The sequence below is a fragment of the Oncorhynchus nerka genome, linkage group LG2 (assembly GCF_034236695.1).
Source record: "Oncorhynchus nerka isolate Pitt River linkage group LG2, Oner_Uvic_2.0, whole genome shotgun sequence".
NCBI lineage: Eukaryota > Metazoa > Chordata > Actinopteri > Salmoniformes > Salmonidae > Oncorhynchus > Oncorhynchus nerka.
In genome coordinates, this window is record NC_088397.1 from 73,394,650 (window position 1) to 73,415,522 (window position 20,873).

At 41.1% G+C, this 20,873-nt stretch overlaps 1 protein-coding gene across 1 annotated transcript; it reads right to left on the minus strand.

Moving 5' to 3' along the window:
• Positions 1 to 9,485: 9,485 nt before the first annotated feature.
• Positions 9,486 to 20,832, minus strand: LOC115142161 (uncharacterized). Its single transcript, XM_065021846.1, has 5 exons — positions 18,451 to 20,832; positions 11,018 to 12,667; positions 10,533 to 10,655; positions 10,115 to 10,364; positions 9,486 to 9,877 (listed from the first exon to the last, which is right to left on the minus strand). The coding sequence occupies exons 2-5, from the start codon at positions 12,647 to 12,649 to the stop codon at positions 9,486 to 9,488; spliced, it is 2,397 nt and encodes a 798-aa protein (XP_064877918.1). The 5' UTR covers positions 12,650 to 12,667; positions 18,451 to 20,832.
• Positions 20,833 to 20,873: the final 41 nt, after the last annotated feature.

Consider the following 20,873-nt stretch of genomic DNA (forward strand, 5'->3'; position numbering starts at 1 on the left):
TCTACCTGGATGAGACTTGCTTCGAGTGGAACCGATCTTTCTTTTCCTCCCTGGAGTGTAGGATTCTACCTCTGCTGTTTCCTCTGGAACAAGAGAACTCTGCAGTGAGGGTGGATCTGGAGGGGAGTCAGTGTTTCCTCTTGATTCATCAAGTGTTTCCTCCAATGATGTTCCTTTGTGTTGCAAACCAGTGATGGCAGGATTTGAGTTCAGTGTGTCATCGGTCAGGTAGGAGTCATATGACTCTATAGTAGGAACATCAGGGTAAGTGTTGTGAAGAGGTTGACTAATCTGAGTCAACTCTACTTCACGTAGAAGCAATAGTTTTGTTTCCATTGATTCCTTTATAATTGATTGGCTCTCACTTTCTATATTGTCAGTCTCTATGTTTCTTCCCTCTTGATTTGAAGTACTGAATGAACAGCTGAGGTCAGTCAGGACAGTCTCCTCATTTCTCTCTTCTCCTTCATTCTTCTCATTACCAGCTCCATCCTTAGATTCCATCAACATTTCAAACTCCATGCAAGAACCTTCCTCTGCATCCATGTTTTCTCTCTTGTCTTCTATCTCTGTGCTTTCTATTTCCCCTTCTTGTTTCTCCTCTGTGTCCTCCTCTTCTCTTTGTACACCTCTAGGATGCCTACGAGTCGACCCCATCTTTCTCCTCCTGCTTGGAGAAGGACTCTGATTGGAGTTGATGTTTGCTGCGTTATCACCTTGGTCCTGAACACTCTGCAGTAAGAGTGAATTGGGAAAAGAGTTATGGCTTTCATCCGAGTATGGAGTTTGGTTGAGTTGACTAGCAGAGATATTGGGATCAGTACTCAAAGCCTCATCTGTTTGGCAGGGCTCTGTTGTGAGAGTTCTATCATCATACGTCATTTGGCTACTGACACTCACTTCATTTACAAGCGGCACATGATCACTCATTTCCTCCTCGCTGAGTAACATGACCTCTGATGTGTCCAGTCCCCCTGTGGTATTGGGGTCAGTGTTTGCACGACCCTCATTCCCCTGAATACTCTGCGGTAATAATGGTTTGAGAAAGGGGTTAGTGATTTCCATACATGGAGTTTGGATGAGTTGACTAGGAGAGATTTTGGGATCAGTGCTGAAAGTGTCATCTGACTCTAGTGTAAGAGCACAATCATATGCTATTTGGCTGCACTTGATCACTTCAGAATTATTCACAAGCAGTGTGAAATCACTAACTTCTTCCTCCCTGAGTAAAGTGTCTCCTGATTGGTCCAGTCCAACACTGAAGGGCTCTATTGGGTCAACTATGTGGGCCATGCTTGCTTCATTGTTGCTCTCAGTTTCTGTATTGACAGAGTCTACAGTGAATCTGTTGCCTTTCTCTTGGTTATATAATTGATCTGCAATACCAAATGAATCGATGTATTGATCAAAGGGGTGGGTTCAATCAGACTTTCTTCTTCCATTCCTTTCTTCTCCTCATCTGCTCCATGCTCCGGTTCCAATAACATCAGAGACTCTTCCGATGTTTCAACACCAGATCCTTCCACTGTTCCCATGTCCCACTCCAACCTCCTTCCTGGCTCTTCTATGTTTTCTGTGTCTTCCTCTGTTTGGAAATTCTCCTTTTCCATCTGCTCTCCTTCTTTCTCGTCTACACTGGCTCTATCTTTAGGCTCCATAGATATTTCAAACTCAGTGTCTTCGATGCCAAACATTCCTTCTTTTCCCAATATGACCTCTTCTCCCTCATCATAAAGGTAACGATATCCATGCATCTTACTCTCTCCATGTTCTTCCTCCTCATGTATAGCTCTATGATTCCTGCGAGTTGAACCCATCTTTCTTCTCCTGGATTCTGATTGAGCACTTTTGTCATGACCCAAAGAGCTGTCTGAGGGGTTGATTGTAAAAAAGCAGGTCATATCCTCACTTTGTTCAGGTTCAAAGCTTTCTACATGGTCTGGTTGTCTAAAATGAGTTATATTTGCCATTACTATGTTTTCCTCAACTATCAGATCAACAAAGTCATCATCTTCATATCTTTGGTGCAACGTTTCCTGATTGCCTGGACCAGTAGAGTTCATATCATCTTGCAATTCTGACTCATTTACAACAGGTTCAAGTTTCTCGTCACCTTCTCCACTTTGGAGGATTATTGTGTTATTGAATGACTCAAACTCTTCTGTGTTGGTTAAAGTGTCTGACTCAAGGGATTGATCTAATGACTGCCTAGAGCTGAGAAATGTGGAGGACTCCACCTCGGCATGCTCACTTTCCTGCCTCCTCTCTTCCTCTTTCTTCAACTCCTCTGTTATGGGTTCAGCAGCGAATCCATGAACAACTTGCAACGTAAGGTCTAGGGGCAGATGCAAGAGTGATTCGGTTCCAAGAGTATCTTGAAGCAATTCACTGCTATAACTAACTACAGCTTCACTACTAGGTTCAATATCCTCACCAACTTCCTCTTTCCATCTGTCATCCGGTTTGTCGAGTGTGTTAGAAGCAAACAAAAGACACTCAGTGTCCGTTTCACTTTCCTTTGGACCCAGGAGCTCTTCTGTGTTGCTGTAGGACCAGGATTCCACAACTGCAATGGATGCCTGAAGTTGTAGGGATTTGTCTGTGTCTCCAGTTTTGGCGTCTTGTTTCTCCCCAAAGTCTGTCTCTGCTTGTTTACCTTTATTCTGACGAGTAGAGCCCCTTTTCCTTCTCTTCTTTGTAGTGTCAGGTGATTCCAGCAGATATGGGTTTTCAGTTTGAGACATATTTAATTCTGTGAGCTCATTTAATGAGGGATTATTGTCTTCCAGGTATTGTGATGTTATATATGGCTCTATACAAACCATGTCACATGACTCTTGGGCCTCTACTGTAAGAGCTGCTGTGTCAGAGGGAGTTTGGTTGCTCTCGCTCTCTGCGACTATTTTCACTTCTACTTCTATCTCCTCCGCCTCTCTAACTTTTTCTGTATGTTCTACAAGCTCAGACCTTTCGATGCCAGATTCTCCTTCTACTACTATGTTGACCTCTCCCTCCACTACTATGATCGCTGGGTCTCCCATTGCCTGCTGCTCTGTCACTTTTTCTAGAAGTTCCCCAAGCTCTACAAGCTCAGTCTTTTCTATGCTAGAATCCATTTCTGCTGTTGTAATGACATCTCCCACCTCTCCTATAACATCTGTGTCTTCTCCTTTCTCTTCCTCCTGTCCCTGCTCTCTTCTCTCCTCTCCTTTTCTACCTGGATGAGACTTGCTTCAGTGGAACCGATCTTTCTTTTCCTCCCTGGAGTGTAGGATTCTACCTCTGCTGTTTCCTCTGGAACAAGAGAACTCTGCAGTGAGGGTGGATCTGGAGGGGAGTCAGTGTTTCCTCTTGATTCATCAAGTGTTTCCTCCAATGATGTTCCTTTGTGTTGCAAACCAGTGATGGCAGGATTTGAGTTCAGTGTGTCATCGGTCAGGTAGGAGTCATATGACTCTATAGTAGGAACATCAGGGTAAGTGTTGTGAAGAGGTTGACTAATCTGAGTCAACTCTACTTCACGTAGAAGCAATAGTTTTGTTGCCATTGATTCCTTTATAATTGATTGGCTCTCACTTTCTATATTGTCAGTCTCTATGTTTCTTCCCTCTTGATTTGAAGTACTGAATGAACAGCTGAGGTCAGTCAGGACAGTCTCCTCATTTCTCTCTTCTCCTTCATTCTTCTCATTACCAGCTCCATCCTTAGATTCCATCAACATTTCAAACTCCATGCAAGAACCTTCCTCTGCATCCATGTTTTCTCTCTTGTCTTCTATCTCTGTGCTTTCTATTTCCCCTTCTTGTTTCTCCTCTGTGTCCTCCTCTTCTCTTTGTACACCTCTAGGATGCCTACGAGTCGACCCCATCTTTCTCCTCCTGCTTGGAGAAGGACTCTGATTGGAGTTGATGTTTGCTGCGTTATCACCTTGGTCCTGAACACTCTGCAGTAAGAGTGAATTGGGAAAAGAGTTATGGCTTTCATCCGAGTATGGAGTTTGGTTGAGTTGACTAGCAGAGATATTGGGATCAGTGCTCAAAGCCTCATCTGTTTGGCAGGGCTCTGTTGTGAGAGTTCTATCATCATACGTCATTTGGCTACTGACACTCACTTCATTTACAAGCGGCACATGATCACTCATTTCCTCCTCGCTGAGTAACATGACCTCTGATGTGTCCAGTCCCCCTGTGGTATTGGGGTCAGTGTTTGCACGACCCTCATTCCCTGAATACTCTGCGGTAATAATGGTTTGAGAAAGGGGTTAGTGATTTCCATACATGGAGTTTGGATGAGTTGACTAGGAGAGATTTTGGGATCAGTGCTGAAAGTGTCATCTGACTCTAGTGTAAGAGCACAATCATATGCTATTTGGCTGCACTTGATCACTTCAGAATTATTCACAAGCAGTGTGAAATCACTAACTTCTTCCTCCCTGAGTAAAGTGTCTCCTGATTGGTCCAGTCCAACACTGAAGGGCTCTATTGGGTCAACTATGTGGGCCATGCTTGCTTCATTGTTGCTCTCAGTTTCTGTATTGACAGAGTCTACAGTGAATCTGTTGCCTTTCTCTTGGTTATATAATTGATCTGCAATACCAAATGAATCGATGTATTGATCAAAAGGGGTGGGTTCAATCAGACTTTCTTCTTCCATTCCTTTCTTCTCCTCATCTGCTCCATGCTCCGGTTTCAATAACATCAGAGACTCTTCCGATGTTTCAACACCAGATCCTTCCACTGTTCCCATGTTCCACTCCAACCTCCTTCCTGGCTCTTCTATGTTTTCTGTGTCTTCCTCTGTTTGGAAATTCTCCTTTTCCATCTGCTCTCCTTCTTTCTCGTCTACACTGGCTCTATCTTTAGGCTCCATAGATATTTCAAACTCAGTGTCTTCGATGCCAAACATTCCTTCTTTTCCCAATATGACCTCTTCTCCCTCATCATAAAGGTAACGATATCCATGCATCTTACTCTCTCCATGTTCTTCCTCCTCATGTATAGCTCTATGATTCCTGCGAGTTGAACCCATCTTTCTTCTCCTGGATTCTGATTGAGCACTTTTGTCATGACCCAAAGAGCTGTCTGAGGGGGTTGATTGTAAAAAGCAGGTCATATCCTCACTTTGTTCAGGTTCAAAGCTTTCTACATGGTCTGGTTGTCTAAAATGAGTTATATTTGCCAGTACTATATTTTCCTCAACTATCAGATCAACAAAGTCATCATCTTCATCTCTTTGGTGCAACGTTTCCTGATTGCCTGGACCAGTAGAGTTCATATCATCTTGCAATTCTGACTCATTTACAACAGGTTCAAGTTTCTCGTCACCTTCTCCACTTTGGAGGATTATTGTGTTATTGAATGACTCAAACTCTTCTGTGTTGGTTAAAGTGTCAGACTCAAGGGATTGATCTAATGACTGTCTAGAGCTGAGAAATGTGGAGGACTCCACCTCGGCATGCTCACTTTCCTGCCTCCTCTCTTCCTCTTTCTTCAACTCCTCTGTTATGGGTTCAGCAGCGAATCCATGAACAACTTGCAACGTAAGGTCTAGGGGCAGATGCAAGAGTGATTCGGTTCCAAGAGTATCTTGAAGCAATTCACTGCTATAACTAACTACAGCTTCACTACTAGGTTCAATATCCTCACCAACTTCCTCTTTCCATCTGTCATCCGGTTTGTCGAGTGTGTTAGAAGCAAACAAAAGACACTCAGTGTCCGTTTCACTTTCCTTTGGACCCAGGAGCTCTTCTGTGTTGCTGTAGGACCAGGATTCCACAACTGCAATGGATGCCTGAAGTTGTAGGGATTTGTCTGTGTCTCCAGTTTTGGCGTCTTGTTTCTCCCCAAAGTCTGTCTCTGCTTGTTTACCTTTATTCTGACGAGTAGAGCCCCTTTTCCTTCTCTTCTTTGTAGTGTCAGGTGATTCCAGCAGATATGGGTTTTCAGTTTGAGACATATTTAATTCTGTGAGCTCATTTAATGAGGGATTATTGTCTTCCAGGTATTGTGATGTTATATATGGCTCTATACAAACCATGTCACATGACTCTTGGGCCTCTACTGTAAGAGCTGCTGTGTCAGAGGGAGTTTGGTTGCTCTCGCTCTCTGCGACTATTTTCACTTCTACTTCTATCTCCTCCGCCTCTCTAACTTTTTCTGTATGTTCTACAAGCTCAGACCTTTCGATGCCAGATTCTCCTTCTACTACTATGTTGACCTCTCCCTCCACTACTATGATCGCTGGGTCTCCCATTGCCTGCTGCTCTGTCACTTTTTCTAGAAGTTCCCCAAGCTCTACAAGCTCAGTCTTTTCTATGCTAGAATCCATTTCTGCTGTTGTAATGACATCTCCCACCTCTCCTATAACATCTGTGTCTTCTCCTTTCTCTTCCTCCTGTCCCTGCTCTCTTCTCTCCTCTCCTTTTCTACCTGGATGAGACTTGCTTCGAGTGGAACCGATCTTTCTTTTCCTCCCTGGAGTGTAGGATTCTACCTCTGCTGTTTCCTCTGGAACAAGAGAACTCTGCAGTGAGGGTGGATCTGGAGGGGAGTCAGTGTTTCCTCTTGATTCATCAAGTGTTTCCTCCAATGATGTTCCTTTGTGTTGCAAACCAGTGATGGCAGGATTTGAGTTCAGTGTGTCATCGGTCAGGTAGGAGTCATATGACTCTATAGTAGGAACATCAGGGTAAGTGTTGTGAAGAGGTTGACTAATCTGAGTCAACTCTACTTCACGTAGAAGCAATAGTTTTGTTGCCATTGATTCCTTTATAATTGATTGGCTCTCACTTTCTATATTGTCAGTCTCTATGTTTCTTCCCTCTTGATTTGAAGTACTGAATGAACAGCTGAGGTCAGTCAGGACAGTCTCCTCATTTCTCTCTTCTCCTTCATTCTTCTCATTACCAGCTCCATCCTTAGATTCCATCAACATTTCAAACTCCATGCAAGAACCTTCCTCTGCATCCATGTTTTCTCTCTTGTCTTCTATCTCTGTGCTTTCTATTTCCCCTTCTTGTTTCTCCTCTGTGTCCTCCTCTTCTCTTTGTACACCTCTAGGATGCCTACGAGTCGACCCCATCTTTCTCCTCCTGCTTGGAGAAGGACTCTGATTGGAGTTGATGTTTGCTGCGTTATCACCTTGGTCCTGAACACTCTGCAGTAAGAGTGAATTGGGAAAAGAGTTATGGCTTTCATCCGAGTATGGAGTTTGGTTGAGTTGACTAGCAGAGATATTGGGATCAGTGCTCAAAGCCTCATCTGTTTGGCAGGGCTCTGTTGTGAGAGTTCTATCATCATACGTCATTTGGCTACTGACACTCACTTCATTTACAAGCGGCACATGATCACTCATTTCCTCCTCGCTGAGTAACATGACCTCTGATGTGTCCAGTCCCCTGTGGTATTGGGGTCAGTGTTTGCACGACCCTCATTCCCCTGAATACTCTGCGGTAATAATGGTTTGAGAAAGGGGTTAGTGATTTCCATACATGGAGTTTGGATGAGTTGACTAGGAGAGATTTTGGGATCAGTGCTGAAAGTGTCATCTGACTCTAGTGTAAGAGCACAATCATATGCTATTTGGCTGCACTTGATCACTTCAGAATTATTCACAAGCAGTGTGAAATCACTAACTTCTTCCTCCCTGAGTAAAGTGTCTCCTGATTGGTCCAGTCCAACACTGAAGGGCTCTATTGGGTCAACTATGTGGGCCATGCTTGCTTCATTGTTGCTCTCAGTTTCTGTATTGACAGAGTCTACAGTGAATCTGTTGCCTTTCTCTTGGTTATATAATTGATCTGCAATACCAAATGAATCGATGTATTGATCAAAAGGGGTGGGTTCAATCAGACTTTCTTCTTCCATTCCTTTCTTCTCCTCATCTGCTCCATGCTCCGGTTCCAATAACATCAGAGACTCTTCCGATGTTTCAACACCAGATCCTTCCACTGTTCCCATGTCCCACTCCAACCTCCTTCCTGTCTCTTCTATGTTTTCTGTGTCTTCCTCTGTTTGGAAATTCTCCTTTTCCATCTGCTCTCCTTCTTTCTCGTCTACACTGGCTCTATCTTTAGGCTCCATAGATATTTCAAACTCAGTCTCTTCGATGCCAAACATTTCTTCTTTTCCCAATATGACCTCTTCTCCCTCATCATAAAGGTAACGATATCCATGCATCTTACTCTCTCCATGTTCTTCCTCCTCATGTATAGCTCTATGATTCCTGCGAGTTGAACCCATCTTTCTTCTCCTGGATTCTGATTGAGCACTTTTGTCATGACCCAAAGAGCTGTCTGAGGGGGTTGATTGTAAAAAGCAGGTCATATCCTCACTTTGTTCAGGTTCAAAGCTTTCTACATGGTCTGGTTGTATAAAATGAGTTATATTTGCCATTACTATGTTTTCCTCAACTATCAGATCAACAAAGTCATCATCTTCATATCTTTGGTGCAACGTTTCCTGATTGCCTGGACCAGTAGAGTTCATATCATCTTGCAATTCTGACTCATTTACAACAGGTTCAAGTTTCTCGTCACCTTCTCCACTTTGGAGGATTATTGTGTTATTGAATGACTCAAACTCTTCTGTGTTGGTTAAAGTGTCTGACTCAAGGGATTGATCTAATGACTGCCTAGAGCTGAGAAATGTGGAGGACTCCACCTCGGCATGCTCACTTTCCTGCCTCCTCTCTTCCTCTTTCTTCAACTCCTCTGTTATGGGTTCAGCAGCGAATCCATGAACAACTTGCAACGTAAGGTCTAGGGGCAGATGCAAGAGTGATTCGGTTCAAGAGTATCTTGAAGCAATTCACTGCTATAACTAACTACAGCTTCACTACTAGGTTCAATATCCTCACCAACTTCCTCTTTCCATCTGTCATCCGGTTTGTCGAGTGTGTTAGAAGCAAACAAAAGACACTCAGTGTCCGTTTCACTTTCCTTTGGACCCAGGAGCTCTTCTGTGTTGCTGTAGGACCAGGATTCCACAACTGCAATGGATGCCTGAAGTTGTAGGGATTTGTCTGTGTCTCCAGTTTTGGCGTCTTGTTTCTCCCCAAAGTCTGTCTCTGCTTGTTTACCTTTATTCTGACGAGTAGAGCCCCTTTTCCTTCTCTTCTTTGTAGTGTCAGGTGATTCCAGCAGATATGGGTTTTCAGTTTGAGACATATTTAATTCTGTGAGCTCATTTAATGAGGGATTATTGTCTTCAGGTATTGTGATGTTATATATGGCTCTATACAAACCATGTCACATGACTCTTGGGCCTCTACTGTAAGAGCTGCTGTGTCAGAGGGAGTTTGGTTGCTCTCGCTCTCTGCGACTATTTTCACTTCTACTTCTATCTCCTCCGCCTCTCTAACTTTTTCTGTATGTTCTACAAGCTCAGACCTTTCGATGCCAGATTCTCCTTCTACTACTATGTTGACCTCTCCCTCCACTACTATGATCGCTGGGTCTCCCATTGCCTGCTGCTCTGTCACTTTTTCTAGAAGTTCCCAAGCTCTACAAGCTCAGTCTTTTCTATGCTAGAATCCATTTCTGCTGTTGTAATGACATCTCCCACCTCTCCTATAACATCTGTGTCTTCTCCTTTCTCTTCCTCCTGTCCCTGCTCTCTTCTCTCCTCTCCTTTTCTACCTGGATGAGACTTGCTTCGAGTGGAACCGATCTTTCTTTTCCTCCCTGGAGTGTAGGATTCTACCTCTGCTGTTTCCTCTGGAACAAGAGAACTCTGCAGTGAGGGTGGATCTGGAGGGGAGTCAGTGTTTCCTCTTGATTCATCAAGTGTTTCCTCCAATGATGTTCCTTTGTGTTGCAAACCAGTGATGGCAGGATTTGAGTTCAGTGTGTCATCGGTCAGGTAGGAGTCATATGACTCTATAGTAGGAACATCAGGGTAAGTGTTGTGAAGAGGTTGACTAATCTGAGTCAACTCTACTTCACGTAGAAGCAATAGTTTTGTTGCCATTGATTCCTTTATAATTGATTGGCTCTCACTTTCTATATTGTCAGTCTCTATGTTTCTTCCCTCTTGATTTGAAGTACTGAATGAACAGCTGAGGTCAGTCAGGACAGTCTCCTCATTTCTCTCTTCTCCTTCATTCTTCTCATTACCAGCTCCATCCTTAGATTCCATCAACATTTCAAACTCCATGCAAGAACCTTCCTCTGCATCCATGTTTTCTCTCTTGTCTTCTATCTCTGTGCTTTCTATTTCCCCTTCTTGTTTCTCCTCTGTGTCCTCCTCTTCTCTTTGTACACCTCTAGGATGCCTACGAGTCGACCCCATCTTTCTCCTCCTGCTTGGAGAAGGACTCTGATTGGAGTTGATGTTTGCTGCGTTATCACCTTGGTCCTGAACACTCTGCAGTAAGAGTGAATTGGGAAAAGAGTTATGGCTTTCATCCGAGTATGGAGTTTGGTTGAGTTGACTAGCAGAGATATTGGGATCAGTACTCAAAGCCTCATCTGTTTGGCAGGGCTCTGTTGTGAGAGTTCTATCATCATACGTCATTTGGCTACTGACACTCACTTCATTTACAAGCGGCACATGATCACTCATTTCCTCCTCGCTGAGTAACATGACCTCTGATGTGTCCAGTCCCCCTGTGGTATTGGGGTCAGTGTTTGCACGACCCTCATTCCCCTGAATACTCTGCGGTAATAATGGTTTGAGAAAGGGGTTAGTGATTTCCATACATGGAGTTTGGATGAGTTGACTAGGAGAGATTTTGGGATCAGTGCTGAAAGTGTCATCTGACTCTAGTGTAAGAGCACAATCATATGCTATTTGGCTGCACTTGATCACTTCAGAATTATTCACAAGCAGTGTGAAATCACTAACTTCTTCCTCCCTGAGTAAAGTGTCTCCTGATTGGTCCAGTCCAACACTGAAGGGCTCTATTGGATCAACTATGTGGGCCATGCTTGCTTCATTGTTGCTCTCAGTTTCTGTATTGACAGAGTCTACAGTGAATCTGTTGCCTTTCTCTTGGTTATATAATTGATCTGCAATACCAAATGAATCGATGTATTGATCAAAAGGGTGGGTTCAATCAGACTTTCTTCTTCCATTCCTTTCTTCTCCTCATCTGCTCCATGCTCCGGTTCCAATAACATCAGAGACTCTTCCGATGTTTCAACACCAGATCCTTCCACTGTTCCCATGTCCCACTCCAACCTCCTTCCTGTCTCTTCTATGTTTTCTGTGTCTTCCTCTGTTTGGAAATTCTCCTTTTCCATCTGCTCTCCTTCTTTCTCGTCTACACTGGCTCTATCTTTAGGCTCCATAGATATTTCAAACTCAGTCTCTTCGATGCCAAACATTTCTTCTTTTCCCAATATGACCTCTTCTCCCTCATCATAAAGGTAACGATATCCATGCATCTTACTCTCTCCATGTTCTTCCTCCTCATGTATAGCTCTATGATTCCTGCGAGTTGAACCCATCTTTCTTCTCCTGGATTCTGATTGAGCACTTTTGTCATGACCCAAAGAGCTGTCTGAGGGGGTTGATTGTAAAAAGCAGGTCATATCCTCACTTTGTTCAGGTTCAATGCTTTCTACATGGTCTGGTTGTCTAAAATGAGTTATATTTGCCAGTACTATATTTTCCTCAACTATCAGATCACCAAAGTCATCATCTTCATCTCTTTGGTGCAACGTTTCCTGATTGCCTGGACCAGTAGAGTTCATATCATCTTGCAATTCTGACTCATTTACAACAGGTTCAAGTTTCTCGTCACCTTCTCCACTTTGGAGGATTATTGTGTTATTGAATGACTCAAACTCTTCTGTGTTGGTTAAAGTGTCTGACTCAAGGGATTGATCTAATGACTGCCTAGAGCTGAGAAATGTGGGGGACTCCACCTCGGCATGCTCACTTTCCTGCCTCCTCTCTTCCTCTTTCTTCAACTCCTCTGTTATGGGTTCAGCAGCGAATCCATGAACAACTTCTAACGCAAGGTCTAGGGGCAGATGCAAGAGTGATTCGGTTCCAAGAGTATCTTGAAGCATTTCACTGCCATAACTAACCACAGTTTTAGTTCTAGGTTCAGTATCCTCACCAACTTCCTCTTTCCATCTGTCATCCGGTTGGTTGAGTGTGTTAGAAGCAAACAAAAGAAACTCACTTTGACTTCTGCTCTCAGTGTTCCTTTCACTTTCTTTAGGACCCAGGCACTCTTCTCCTTTGCTGTGGGACTCAGATTCCACAAATGCAATGGATGCCTGAAGTTCTAGTGATTGTTCTGTGTCTCCAGTTTTGGTGTCTTGTATCACCCCAAAGTCTGTCTCCTCTGGCTTTCTTTTATTCTGACGAGTAGACCCCATTTTCCTTCTCTTCCCTGCAGTGTCAAGTGATTTTAGAAGATATGGGTTTACAGGTTGAGACAGATGTGACTCTGTGACGTAATTTAATGGTGGATTATTTATTTCTGTGTGTTGTGTTATTGTTGATAAGTTATCTGATGAGACAAGGTCCGTTTGGAGCATCACTGAAACTGAATCAGCCCCAACTTCAACTACTTTCCTTTCCTTTGACAACATTTGGGACCCATCATCATCTTTGTTGGTCTCATGTTCATCTTGATTCTGACGTGGTTGACGTGATGATCCCATTCTCACTTTTCTTGACTTCTTGCCAGACATGGTTCTTCAAAGTCCCTCCTATATCACGACACAGACAGTTAATCACTAAACCCCGCTGCAATTAAAAGGCTTCCGGGGATTATATGCTCCTTGCATTTTTTACACAATAAAATGACTCACTGTGAAGGCACCACTAAAAGAATTGTTGGCATCACTCAACCTTTTTAGGGACGTAGTCCAGCTATTTTTTATTTATTTTTTTCGGTTGAAAAACAATATCCCACATATAAATACAGTCATGTACACACACTTTAGCGTAAAAAAAATGGTTTTGAGCAAAATAGTGTTTTATAGACACAAGTGCAAACTTCATGCAGTAGGCCAGGTTTCCCCAATAGGTGTCCCGTGGGTCAAATGGATTTTTATTTGCACTCCAAGTTGTCTGAGCAACAAAACAAAAAAAGGAAATGAGCTCAAAGTGATTTTAATTTTGGAAATATGTTCCCAAGTATTCCCTCGCATAAATAGAAATCATATGTGATTGTATCCAAATGTAATCAATGTTTGAAATGATTCTGTTTTTGTCAAATAATATATCTGTTTGAGATTCTTGTGGTCAATTTGCAGTCCACAAATGATTTCTAACTGTTACTAGGTTTCCATCCAAAATGTTTATGCAAGTAAAGTAAGTCAGATATATTTTTAATTACAGGCCTTTTTCCGGTAAACTTTACCTGCTGGGGCGGCAGGTACCCTAGTGGTTAGAGTGTTGGGCCAGTAACTGAAAGGTTGCTAGATCGAATCCCCGAGCTGACAAGGTAAAAATCTCTAGTTCTGCCCCTGAACAAGGCAGTTAACTGACTGTTCCTAGGCCATCATTGTAAATAAGAATGTGTTCTTAACTGACTTGCCTAGTTAAATAAATGTTGACAAGCAAACTTGTTTTTGTTATATAGTTCTGCTAATACAGGACTATTTAAGGCCCAGTGCAGTGCTTTTATGAGAGAGAAAAGAACGAACCCTCGGCTATGTCACAGGGTGGTGAAAGTGCAAGGTGATGAGCTTGATGCTCCTTTCCAATAAATATCCAGGGTCTTATTCTGAGGGTTTTATTCTGGTGATATGATAATCGATGTTTAGCAGCCGTTTGACAATAAAAAATAATCTCGCTCTATTGTCTATTGTTGGCTATACTGTATCTGGGCTCTACCCAATCATCAGTAGAGTTGAAAATGGGATGGAAACCCATTGAACTTTTTTTATTTGGTACATGGAAATTGTGCACTACGTCATTGGGCACAGCCTTGTATCTGCAACTAGTCAATTTGATGGAAACACATCTCTCATGGGAAAATATGAATATTGTTTTTATGCAGATTTTTTAATATTCGCATGAAAATCTGTCGCCAATTGGATGGGAACCTAGCCTGTAACCAGGTTTCCAGTTGTACTTGTTTGGGCCCGCTCGCTCTTGTGGTTTCTTCACGCACTCTCACTCTAAAGTGGTTCTCGCGCTGGCCTGCCTGGAAGTCACTGGGTCAGTTGAATGAGAAAGCCAACTGAAAACTGAAGAGACCCACCATATAAACGAACTATTTTACACCTTATCACCACGGTGAGCAAGTTATAAGGCATAGGATATGAAACACTAAGTTAAGCGGAGTGATGATTGTGTAATGATTGTGTAACAACCCTGGGTTTATAAGCGTGGATATCGACTCTGCGGTTCGAGCATGCTGTTGGGGCACATTCGATAACGCCCTGGGACTTCGGGCTAGAAGGTTGAGGGTCCGATGCCAGCTACCTGCCTGTTTCGTTTCAATATAATTGTTATTTTTATTATGTTTTGATAGTTTAATTAATTTATAAATGTCCGTTAACTTTAAACCGACGTTAGCTTCTACGCTAACTCCAGTCAAGCTAGCCTTAAGGCGAAAGGACCATCGAACTTTCTTAAACAAAGTGAAACATCGTTACATGACGTTTTTAGTGATATGTTGAGAATTACACGATGAAAATCTATCTTTTAGATATTATGGTAATTCATACCTTTTTACAAATCGTTTTTTTTTTTAGTATGTCGTCTATTTAGAATTGTATAAGAGTAAAAATCAGTTGAATGAGAGAGCCAACTGAAAACTGTAAAGAGAGAAGCACCACATAAAACTATTTTAAATCTTCAGGGCAATTCCAGCGTTATGGATTTGACATTAGGACACAAAACAGAATTGACTTATCAGGCATACATTTAAATGTTAATGTGTATATTTGTAAACCCCTATAGGCCAGGGAAAATGTAGACACAATACAAAACTAATACCACTTTGACGTAAAGGAACAGCAAAACTTACAAATATTAATAGCCACTTTGAAAGTAAGGCATGGGTACACACAAAAACAACGATGAAAATATAAAAAGTGTCATACAAAAACAACAATGGAAATATACAAATTGACATATGTACTCTAGAGAGGAAAATGTACCGTTATGGATGTGACGCTGTGCAAAATACGTATTTATATACTCAAGATTTCTTCACCAAACATCATCATAATACTTTTGTTTTTCATTTGAAAATGCAGTGTACCTCAAAGAACCAAGAAATCACTAGTATCTTGAATGGTTATTGCATAGGCTATCAAAGTGCACTCGTGGGTCCCGTCTTAACCAACCATAAGTGCACAAAAAAGTGCACACAAAAAATGCATTTGCAATTCTTTATTTGAAAAACTATTTTCATTGCAAATTAAAGTGCTGCATACTTCAACAATTACAGAAATATTTGCACTTTCATAATAACACTAAAGGAAAATGTTGTTATGGATGTGACATTCTGCTTTATCGATGTGACAGGGTCTCAAAAGACAGACAGCAAATTATGACACTGCACTCCATTTCAAATGTACAATGTTTTAGTAATTTCATTCTAGACTGTTTTATTTAAAATATTAAATGTTATTTTCAATCACTTACGGAGTAACAGAATAAACATCCAAAAACTAAATTCAAAGTACATTTTTTATAAACTCATGGTTTGTATTAATCTCACACCCTTTAATCTGCCAGCACAGGCTCAATGAAATGATACCTCCTCCCCCTGTGATCACATGCAATACTCCAGTTAGCAGAACAATGCATGATTGCAGTTCATATGAGAACATGAGGACACCCGAAATAGATCACACACACAGATAATGACTGCCCGCGAGTTTGTTTGCTAACATAAACACACTTCAGAAGCATTAACCTGTTCAACCTATGGGGGTGCTATGTCATTATTGGATAAAAAGACGTGCCCGTTTTAAGCGCAATATTTTGTCACGAAAAGATGCTCGACTGCATGGAATTGACAGCCTTGGAAAGACAAAACTCTGACGTCTCCAAAACTGCAAAGATATTATCTGTGAGTGCCCCAGAACTAATGCAACAGGCGAAACCAAGATGAACTTTCATACAGGAAATGCCCCAGATTCTGAAGGCGCTGTGTTCCAATGTCTCCTTATATGGCTGTGAATGCGCCAGGAATGAGCCTGCGGTTTCTGTCTATTCCCCGAGGTGTCTGCAGCATTGTGACGTGTTTGTAGGCATATCATTGGAAGATTGACCATATAAGAGACTACATTTACCTGGTGTCCCGCCCGGTGTCCTGTGTGCGTAATCTGTAGGTCCATGCGCGTTCCATTTTTTCAGAAGAGAAAGTAAACTGCCACGATGGATTTTATCGTCGATAGATATGTGAAAAACACCTTGAGGATTGATTCTAAACATCGGTTTGCCATGTTTCTGTCGATATTATGGAGTTAATTTGGAAAAAAGTTCGCGTTTTAATGACTTAATATATATATTTATTTTTTTTCCCTCCCCAAATGTGATGAACAAAACAGCGACTAGTCGACACAAATAATATTTTTTTGTAAAAACGGAACATTTGCTATCTAACAGTCTCCTCATTGAAAACATCTGAAGTTCTTCAAAAGTAAATTATTTTATTTGAATTATTTTGTTTTTTGTGGAAAATGTTGCATGCTGAATGCTAGGCTTAATGCAATGCTAGGCTATCAATACTCTTACAAAAATGCTTGTTTAGCTATGGTTCAAAAGCATATTTTGAAAATCTGAGGTGACAGTGTTGCTAACAAAAGGCTAAGCTTGAGAGCAAATAGATTAATTTCATTTCATTTGCGATTTTCATGAATAGTTAACGTTGCGTTATGGTAATGAGCTTGAGGCTGTAGTCACGATACCGGATCCGGGATGGCTCGACGCAAGAAGTTAAGAAGGGCATGAACATTTTATCATGATTGCGTTATGCAGTGATGCTAACTAGTGAGTCATTGATCATGTTATGAAGTGTCCGTAACCGTCACATTCGATATGCTTAGAATGAGTACTGACAAAGAGAGAAAGGAAACCAATTTTACATCACCTAAGCCCTTGATGAAAGTTAGCTTTGCACAGAAAGTTTGCATACAATCATACTCGAAATGGGTCCACAATAACAACCTTTCCTCAAAAACTTTTCGGGTGTGACACTGCCTGTCCAAATCAGATTCTATCTTCACTATATTGTAGAATTCTATACTAGCACTCAATGTACAAAAATGTGTTTGATGTTTTTTCATTAACATTCGGACTTGGTCAGAAACACAGGGGGACAGATGTGAGTACCAAAACAAGTTCTGGGAGCCGTAGCCAAATGCTATTAAATCTGGATGACTAAAATGACCTATTTTGAGACTTTGTATACTACTTTGTAGTAACAATAACATTACACTTGTCAAATATAAAGGCCAAATGTAGTCTTTACCTCATAATACACACATTCAAGGTAAATATGAAAGTCGTTTTTTCATGCTCAGGTTGACCGTACTATGGAAATATGGAACTGCACTTCAAGGTTTCAGATTGCCTTCATTCTTCTCACCATACCCTACCCAGCTCCCATGTATGTTGTGGTTTTTCACTATGAGCTAGAGGTTTAAGAGGGTACAATACACTACTAGACCATGCATCTTGTGTTTTTTTCACTATGAGCTAAAGAGGTTTAAGAAGGTACTAGGCCTAAGCTTTGCAATTGCAGAGCTAGTGTTCAATGTTGTCCATAAATTACATTTTTGGTCACTTTACCCGAAACAAACAGTGGGGCACAGACCACCATAATACATTGTAAACAACTACCATGCTTTCATGTTTCACTACATGCTGCTAGTACAAAACAAATGGTATTTTTTTTCCATTGTACTACCATGGTACATTTTTGTAAGGGAGAAAAGCCTCCCCACTTGTGCCATTTCACGAGGATATTTTGATTACATGATGTCCACAAAAGCTATGGAGAATATACATTTACATTAAATGCACAAATTAATAGTCAAGAGTTATCAATGTAAGTGATGCAAACAAAGGTTTGCAACAACACCATTTTAAACACCTGTCTGATTCATAATTTCCTGTTTCCATATGAAAACCCACAAGAGTATCACACACAGAACATGACACTTTTTAAAAACATGTTTTATAAAAAATGTTCAAGAAACTAAGTTACTCGGTACCTGCCCCAATTCTCAATAAAATCTAGCTTTTTAAAGGTGAGGGTTTTTTAATTCAACCAATAAAAGTGTGCTGGAGTTTGTTGCTAAAACCATGTCATTGCAAATGATATGTATTATGAATTGTAATGCAGCAGTATTGTAGTAAATATGCATGTGTAGATATATTTATAAAACCCCAATAAAAATATATTTAAAGAAACCATGTCATTACTGTAATACCTAACATTTGCATTGGAATCTGCACATATACAAACCCTTGACATTACATATGCCTTGCTCTAACCATAATACAACATTTATGTACTCACCTCCAGAGTCCACTTGTGGCAAACTTTCATGTAAAATGTTCAGGAAATCATTTACCTCCTCCCAATACACCGTATGATGTCAAGTGCTGGCTAGAATTATAGCATGTCATGTTTCATTCTTCTAAAACATTTTCCTATTTCTGCAACCGTGACCAAAGACTTCCTGTGTGACCAAAGACTTCCTGTGTAATTAACACCAACCCCTATGTTGAAACAAACTGAGCAAAAATTATCCTTCCCGGAAAATGCTTAACTTACAGCTTTGAGACATCTCTGGTCATGAGAACGTCACTAAATATGATATACGGAAGGTAAAACTCACCATAAAAAATAAAAAAAATCTTTACCAACAACATAACTGTTGCTACCTGGGTATGTGCAGCCAATATTGTGATGTACAGTGCCTTCACACCCCTTTACTTTTTCCATGTATTGTGTTACAGCTTGAATTTGAAATGTAGATGTGTCACTGGCCTACAACCAATTACACTACACACAAAACATGCATCTTGTTAGCAATAACACACTAAAGTAAAAGTGCCAAAAATGTGTCAAAGAACTTAATGCTTTGTATTCAGGACATAAAGTTATGTTTGGGGAATATCCAACAACACATCAGAGTACCACTTCAAATTTTAAGCATGGTGGTGGCTGCATGATGTTATGGGTATGCCCGTCATCGGCAAGGACTGCATTTTTTTTAAGGTTAAAAATAAATGGAATAGAGGGAAACCTGGTTCAGTCTGCTTTCCAAAAGACAAATTCAACTTTCAGCAGGACAATAACCTAAAACACAAAGGCCAAATATACACTGTAGTTTCTTACCAAGACAACACAATGTTCTTGAGTGGCCTAGTCACAGTTTACTTAAATCTGCTTTAGAATCTACAGCAAAACTTGAAAATGGCTATCAATGATCAACAACCAACTTGACGGAGCTTGAATAATTTAAAAAAGATAAATGTGCAAATATTGTACAATCCAGGTGTCCAAAGCTCAAGACTTACCCAGAAAGACTCACAGCTGTAATCGCTGCCAAAGGTGATTCTAACACATACTGACTCAGGGGTGTGAATATTTATTTAAATGGAATATTGCTGCATTTCATAAAGTTGTAAAAACATGTCATTATGGGATATTGTGTATAGATGGGTGAGAACAAAACTATTTAATCCATTTTGAATACTTTCTGAAGGCAGAATGCACCTTCAACATACATTTGGGCCAATTACCCTTCATGTTAACTGGCATCATGTTTATAGTCAAACCTGGATGTGTGAAATATGTTCCTAACTAAAAGGAAATACCAAATGGAGCGTGCTATAAATACACACACAAAAATAAAGTATACACGACTGAATTAGCAGTGGGCATTGTTTCTCAACCTTACTTAACTATGACTTCGTTAAAGGGATTGAAAGTTTAAAAAAACTTACAATTTAAATAAAGGTATATACAGTGCATTGGGAAAGTATTCAGACGCATTCCCTTTAGACATTGGTTACGTTACAGCCTTAATCTAAAATGGATTAAATACATTTTTGCTCCTCATCCAGCTACACACAATACCACATAATGACAAAGCAAAAACATGTTACAAAAAGTCTGAAAATGTAAAAAAAAACAAAAAAAACTGAATTACATTTACACAAGTATTTCAGACCCTTTGCTATGAGACTAAATTGAGCTCAGGTGCATCCTGTTTCCACTTGTGGTAAATTCAATTGATTGGACATGATTTGGAAAAGGCACACACACACCTATCTATATAAAAATGTCAGAGCAAAACCAAGCCATGTGGTTGAAGGAATTGTCTGTAAAGCTCCGAGACTAGATTGTGTCAAGGCACAGATCTGAAGGGTACTAAAAAAATATAACATCTACAGCATTGAAGTTCCCCCAAGAACACAGTGATCTCCATCATCCTTAAAATGAAGAGGTTTGGAACCACCAAGATTCTTCCTAGAGCTGGCTGCCTGGCCAAACTGAGCAAATCGGGAGAAAGGCCTCGGTCAGGGACCAAGAACCTGATGGCCACACTGACAGAGCTCCAGAGTTCTTCTGGAGAAAGAACCTTCCAGAAGGACAACCAACTCTGTAGCACTCCACCTTTATGGTAGTGGCCAGACAGAAGCCACTCCTCAGTAAAAAGGCACATGACAGCCTGCTTGGAGTTTGCCAAAAGGCACCTAAAGGACTGACCATGATACAAGATTATCTGGTCTGATGAATCCAAGATTGAACATGACGGCCTGAATGCTAAGCGCCAGGTCTAGAGGAAACCTAGCACCATCCCTATGGTGAAGCATGGGTGGCGGCAGCATACTGTGGATGTTTTTCAGTGGCAGGGACTAGGAGACTAGTCAGGATCGAGGGAAAGATTAAAGCGCAAAGTACAGAGATTCTTGATGAAAACATGCTCC

Excerpts from the sequence above, each read along its gene's own strand:
- LOC115142161 (XM_065021846.1), bottom strand. The coding sequence starts at position 12,649 with ATGTCTGGCAAGAAGTCAAGAAAAGTGAGAATGGGATCATCACGTCAA. Across the intron at positions 10,656-11,017 it reads TCAATACATCGATTCATTTG|AGTATTCAGGGGAATGAGGG; the intron begins GTATTGCAGATC and ends TTATTACCGCAG. Across the intron at positions 10,365-10,532 it reads ATGTGCCGCTTGTAAATGAA|AGTGTTCAGGACCAAGGTGA; the intron begins GTGAGTGTCAGT and ends CTCTTACTGCAG.